General features: G+C 34.5%; 2 protein-coding genes across 5 annotated transcripts; one reads left to right on the top strand and one right to left on the bottom strand.

Annotated features, from left to right (window-relative positions):
* The first annotated feature begins 216 nt into the window (after positions 1 to 216).
* On the top strand, positions 217 to 3693 carry LOC18601014 (B3 domain-containing transcription factor VRN1-like). Of its 4 annotated transcripts, XM_088805674.1 has the most exons (7): positions 218 to 511; positions 877 to 958; positions 1464 to 1620; positions 2273 to 2777; positions 2894 to 2950; positions 3034 to 3182; positions 3362 to 3693. In XM_088805674.1, exons 3-7 carry the CDS (start codon positions 1513 to 1515, stop codon positions 3599 to 3601), a joined length of 1059 nt encoding a protein of 352 aa, XP_088661800.1. In that variant the 5' UTR covers positions 218 to 511; positions 877 to 958; positions 1464 to 1512; the 3' UTR covers positions 3602 to 3693. The 4 variants fall into 4 exon arrangements, with proteins under 4 accessions (XP_088661801.1, XP_088661800.1, XP_017974373.1 ...); XM_088805675.1 differs by having other exon boundaries at positions 217 to 999; XM_018118884.2 differs by having other exon boundaries at positions 218 to 958.
* Positions 3694 to 3880: 187 nt separating this feature from the next.
* Positions 3881 to 5400, bottom strand: LOC18601013 (FBD-associated F-box protein At1g66310-like). Its single transcript, XM_007031816.3, has 3 exons — positions 4510 to 5400; positions 4252 to 4413; positions 3881 to 4144 (listed from the first exon to the last, which is right to left on the bottom strand). Exons 1-3 carry the CDS (start codon positions 5398 to 5400, stop codon positions 3881 to 3883), a joined length of 1317 nt encoding a protein of 438 aa, XP_007031878.2.
* Positions 5401 to 6557: the final 1157 nt, after the last annotated feature.

Raw genomic sequence — 6557 nt, 5'->3', positions numbered from 1 at the left:
CATGCAGTTCAAGAATCTTATGTTAAGGAAGAAAGTATTCTAAATTATTAATAGATACAGTTTTTTTTCTATTTTCTTTGTTTTTATTCGACTTTCATAACATTTAAAAGAAAAAGTTGGCTTCAGTATTTTTTGTGTTGAGAATTTTAGATTTTTTTTTATAAAATTTATGTTTAACAATTTTTAATGTCAAAAAGGAATTTGATGATGAATCTGAATAATTTTCAATTTCAATGTTTAGTGCCTACTGTTTTTAATGGTTAGTAGTTACTGTTTTTAGGGGATGAATATGAATAGTTTTTAATCTGAAAACTCTGTCTTTTGTTGTGATTAATATTCTCTGTTTAATTTAAATAAAAGGCTAAGCAAAGTCTTATGTGAGTTCAAATGGCATGAAAGTTTAACTGTTCTGGCTAGTGTTTTGGAAATTTGAAAATTGGGTGTACTCGAGTATTGTCATGTGAAGTGCAGTGTCTTTGGCGATGGATATTCTGCTGCTAGACGTGTACAGGTATGAGCTATGTGATAGGTAGGTTCAATTGCATCCAGGTTCAGATTTTTTTTTTAGATCAGGTTTAAATTAATCTGCAAGTGAATCTATTGCTAGATTATTGAATTTTAATGAATTGATGAGGTCATATTTTCCCCAGGAGCATTTAGTGAAATGTGCGTTTTTATTCATATTGTCCACCTGGTTAGAAAAGTGAACCCTTATAATATTTGACTAGCTTTCTTCTGTTACATATTTGTAACTTCAATGGATAAAATCAGGTGGTAGTAAGGTGTTTAAGCATGATGAATGAGATGGTGCTTTTTGTGATCAGACAATATAGAACCTCATTCGAATAACCGGAACTACTATTGATAATTTTTCAGTGTCAGAACAACTATTGACAGATACAAGAAAGCATGTGCAGATGCATCAAACCCAGGATCTGTTGCTGAAGCTAACACTCAGGCAAGTTCAATATAATTTAGCTAATGAAGTAAATTAAAAAGGTCTTTCATTGAACAAATTACTGGCATGATTAGGGACTTTGAGTATGATTTATTGATTTAAGCACCAATTGTGAATAGAGGCCAAGAACCCTGCACCATTTTCTTTGAAAACATCTAGTTAGGATTTTTGAACGATATTATTCAATTCGTATCTCTTTCTCTATGTTACATCTATATAACTTTCTTTTAGACTTGACTTCATTATTCAACTTAAGAACAATAAAGATTTACATTGAACAAAGTCTTGCATTAAATATGAGTTGCCTAAAGAACTGGATACTGACTTGCATTAAATATGAACTATTAAAAGAACTGGATACTTAATGCATCTAAAGAATATCAATTAATAACTAATTAATTTTTTTTCTCAAATTAAAATTTAGATTAACAATCTAAGCTTTGGCATTAATGGAGAAGTGGTCTACAAAAAAATTAATAATTTTTTTTCTCCAATTAAAATTTAGATTAACAATCTAAGCTTCGGCGGAGAATTAGTATGCAAAAGCTAAAGCTATGGCTTCCCGCACTGGCCAGAGAGATCATGGCAGCCTCAACTTTAAGTCCAAAAAACCCCATTTTTTCAAGGTACTTCTCAGGGATGCTATTGAGCATGGAAAACTGGTGAGTAATCTTTTCTGCATCATAAACTTGAATTTGATTTTAAAGTCTGCTGTAGCGCAGGAATATCTTTTTCTTAATGTAGAAGATTCCTATCTGTTATTTTCTTTTTCCTGACCTTTTAACACTGTTATTTTCACTTCCCAAAGAAACTCTTTGTTTTGAAGTTGTCTGTAATAATGATCATAAGCTTTTGATTAGGGTCCTATTAATTTTCTGTATATTTGCCTGATTTGCAATTGAAATTTTATCCTGTTTGATGGAAGTCCAACAGCCTTTGTGGTTGATAAGTGGTGTCTGTAGGTTTTGACAGAACAAACTCTTTGGTTTGATTGGCTAATGCAAGAAATAATGATCATAAGCTTTTGATTAGGATCCTATAAATTCTGTGTATTTGCCTGATTTGCAATTGAAATTTCATCCTGTTCGATGGAATCCCAACAGGCTTTGAGGTTGATAATTGGTGTCTGTAGGCTTTGACAGAACAATAATCTGCCCAACATTTTACCTCCTTACTCCACAAAGTTGTTTGATTCCCCTTTTTAACTGCCATATATTAGAAAAACAATGGCTGGATGTACATTTTAACTGCCTAGTTACTTACTGCTTTCATACAACCCTCTGCAATATGTGTTAAATTAAAGGTTTCTTGCAGAAAATTCCAGCACAGTTTGTTAAAAAATATGGAAGTGAAATCCCAAGCCCAATATTTCTCATGGTCCCAAGTGGAGCAGTCTGGCAAGTTGAATTGACAAAGTCTAATGCTGAAATATGGATGCAGGGTGGTTGGAGACAATTTGTTGAGCATTTCTCTCTACAGTTGCAAGACTTTGTGGTTTTCAGATATGAAGGGAATGGTCTTTTCAATATAATAATATTTGATAAGGGAGCTTCAGAAATACAATACCCAATCAATAGCAGTCAAGCTGGAAATCTCAATTTTACTGGAGAATCTCAAGGACTAGCAAGCGAAGAAGACGGTGATACCTCTGTTGAAATCTTGGATGACATGCCACCAAGCAAAAAACGAAGGGAAAAATCACCTTTACAATGTAATGAAGGTGATGATAACTCTGTTGAAATCTGTAGGAAGATGAGAATATATTCAAATACTAATAGAACTGAGAGCAAAGAAGTTGAAGACTCGTACCAATCACTCGGTTAGTACATTTTTGTTATATCATGTGAACTCCATTTGAGGATAGTGAGGTGATGAGTGATGACAATATACTTTCTAAATAGTTTAGTGACTACATTGATCCCAGTATTTATGCAGGTGCATTTTCCAGCCCTCACAACAAACTTGCAGCTCAAAAATCTGAAAAACCCCAAGGTAAATTAAAAGTTAAACTACCCTAAATCCTGCAGATATGTCAGAAAACAGTGGTAACTCTTTTATGTAATAATTTTGTGCAGTCAATCTTAACAAAGTGAGACATCAGGAAACTGCTGGTTCACAGGATACTCAAGGGGCTTCGTCTCTTAGAATCCCTGGTGTCCTTGAATCAAAGAATCCAAATTTCAAAGTTCTAGTGAGATCATGTTACTTGAACAATCACTGTTTGGTATGGTTATCCTTTTTTTTATACATGTTCTGATAATGTAGATGCAAAGTTCAGCATCTATGCTGTCCAGAAAAGGACATCTATGCATGATTTTTCATTATTATTTTCCCTTCTATGATCATAGCCATCAATGAGTGAATTTAATATATTGATACTAATCAGATATTCATACCATGCAGCTTTTGCCATTTGGGTTTGCCAAGAGATATATGCCAGGAACTCGCATGGTAATCCTTCAAGTTGCAGGAAGATCATGGCATGTGAAGCTAAAATCCTATCCTTCGAGATCCTTTTTAACAAGCGGATGGAGTTTATTCGCAAAGGAAAACGCTTTGCAAGCGAATGACATATGTGTCTTTGAGCTGATCAATAGTAGTAATGCTGTGTTGAGAGTTTACATCTCTAAATGTGCTGGTTAAGTAGTAGTCTACATTACAACTCTTTAGGTAGAATGAGCAACATGGTATCAACTCCTGGAATTTCATGCCATTATTTGTGGATCATTTTTTTTCTTCCTTTTTCCCTTTTGCTCAGCCAAAGATGATAGAAATCTCATTTGAAAGACTCAACTAAAACATGACATAAAAGAGTCAATTCCTTGGACTCAAACAGGAATTCAAACACCATTCAAGCGGAGAACAACCCAATACTGAACCAACAGAATCTGTCTTTGGTGAAGAAATAGAAGCAACACAATGTCAAGAAATTGTAAGTTGACAAGTGCTCGAGCCCCATGCAAACGCTGACAATCTCTCTTGAATTTGATCGTTTCCCACTTCTGGTAAGACACGGGAAGAAATATACATCTGGTTCAACACCATTGCATTCCTCAAGTAGTACTCTATCAGTTCCATCACTCTATCCTCACCATCAACTCCTTGTACTTTAAGGGTCACAAGATTTGACAACAAACACTCGGCAACATCATCTGGTTGATGCCACTCGGCAAAGCTTGCAAATCCCTGACAATAGGCCACAAAGTGGAAAAACCAAACCCATCAGATGTTGTGTTTCGACTTTCAAGCACTTACATACAAAGCTCATCAATCTATTAGAATCTGAAACAAACCTTTGCTGTAAGGACTAGCAGTTTTAAATTGGGTGAAAGTTGGAGTAAGTGATGCACAACGGACCAGTAATGAGATGCTGCAAAAGATTCTACCTCCAACTTCAAATACTCCAGGTTATTAAACGCAGCTAGTTGCGCATAATCATTGGCTCTACCAATTGGCTACAGGTAAAAGAGAGCAATACATTCTTTAGAAAAAAATCCATTAAAATTCTTCAAGTATCAGAACAAGAGTTGAAGAGACAATAGAGAGCAAACCTCTAGAGTAGAGTATGATATCCACAGATCATTTATAGTACTAGAAATGCGATTGAGAAGCTTAACAATTACAGGTACAGGTGAAACCCAATTCCCAACTTGAAGGCGTGCTGAAACTATTGAGGATGCTTGTTCTTCAAAGTAGTTTTCACTTAAAGCCATCACATCATTTAGGAGTGCAAGGTATTTCAGGTTGGGAACATCAAGGACAAAAGTGCAGTGCTTCGAAGCAACCTGTCTCCCCTCTATGTCCACCGATAAACGTTGTAATGACGGTGAGCAAACAGAGAATGTTGATAAACCTTCCCACATTGATTTGTAAATGTGGATTTCTTCAATGACAGGACAGCCAGATAAGAGTAATGTCATGTAACTATCATCTTTAATCTGCAGCCAACTGAAGGAGAGGAACTTGAGACGCTTAAGAGACACCACCTTACTATCAGGAACCTCCAAAGCGAACCATCCTGCTAACTTTAGAACTTCAAGGCTTTCACAAGTGTAAACGCAATCAGGCAAGTTGATCATTTCAAATGTGACTAAACTGATGTCAAGTTCTGCAACATTGCGCATAACTGCAGTAGAAATCCACTGATGGATCAACTGTGAATTATGCCAATCGTTACAACGTAGGGTAAACTTCTTTATTCTGGCATCATGTACACTCATAACTCTCTCTGCAAACATCTCGAAATTAGACACCTTGGAATCATCAAGTTCAACATTAGTCACACAAGTCCAAGCAGATCTCCATCTCCTGGACAAAAGGCTAGTCATAACTGCATCTTTGGTTGGAAGTAAAGAGACTATGTGAGTGAGAATTCCGTCAGCTAAGGTGCTGATCCTGTCCTTGTCTTCATTATTCGCGCATTCTGATGCCACACCAGCCATGAACAAATGCTAGAGGCCTAGAGCCAATTAAAGGCTAACGAAGTGATAGATTAATGACGTAGTAGATATCATGGTTAAATAGAAATCACAAGCGTTGTTTCGATGAACCTTTTCACAACAGACACAACTGGTGATTCTTTAAAAAAATCACCCATTTTCATGAAAACAACAACGTTTGATTCAATCAACTTAAGGTTGTGCTGTTTACTTCAGTTCAAGAACATAACTAAATGAAAGGACATGTCCATTCTGAAAAGGTATGTTACAATGGTTGTACAAGATTGAATACTCCATGCAAGTACGTATTTTCATCAAATGTTGTGTTAATCAAAACACATGCCTAACTGAAAGGAAATGTCTGCTTAAAAAGGCACGTCATGCATAGGTTTTTAGCATGCAATACCGACACCAAATGACCTAATACTAATTTCTAATATTTAAATTATACACTTTACATATCTCTAATTAATTTCTTAAACCCGTCACAATAACAAATTCGACTTTTAATTGCACTTTTTCCAATAATGGTTTTAAAAATCTTTTTAACTATATTTTTTTTATCTTTAATAGTATTTCTTTTGATTTAACTGTACCATAAAAATTTTTGACTGTATTGTTTGATAATTCAGTTCTTGAAGTGAACAAATATTACTTTTGGGACTCACTAGGGGTTTGAATTGTTAAATACATAAAATTGACATGTTAAAACATTGAAAAATAAAATAAGTCAGGAAGGGTTTGCTTGTTTGCTGACAAAAAATAACTAACTTCTTACTTTCCCGCTCTTCGGGTATAACTAAAATTTGATACCACAAGCCTCCCCTCTCTCTCTCTCTCGTTCAACAAAAGGGGAACAAGAAGAGAATGTAGAGATGTCCACGGGAATGATACTTATTAATTTTGAGTTATCTGAATCTAAACTTGATTAATAAATAAGTATCTCCATACTTGAATTTTATAATTATTCGAATATTTTTAAAATTTATTACTCGAACCTTAATATATATTCAAATTTATTTAAATATTCGATTATGTAAAAAAATTATTAATATGTTCTTGATAGGTCCCCAATTATCCGAACCCAAATTCATACCCATATTCATATAAAATAATATTTTTTATTTATATTTTATATAATTCACTAATAATTGAATTTA

This window comes from Theobroma cacao, chromosome 4 (assembly GCF_053813885.1).
Source record: "Theobroma cacao isolate CCN51 chromosome 4, ASM5381388v1, whole genome shotgun sequence".
In the NCBI taxonomy this organism is placed as follows: Eukaryota; Viridiplantae; Streptophyta; class Magnoliopsida; order Malvales; family Malvaceae; genus Theobroma; species Theobroma cacao.
Note: the sequence above shows the minus strand (reverse complement) of the source record. Positions and strands in the feature narration are given on the sequence as shown.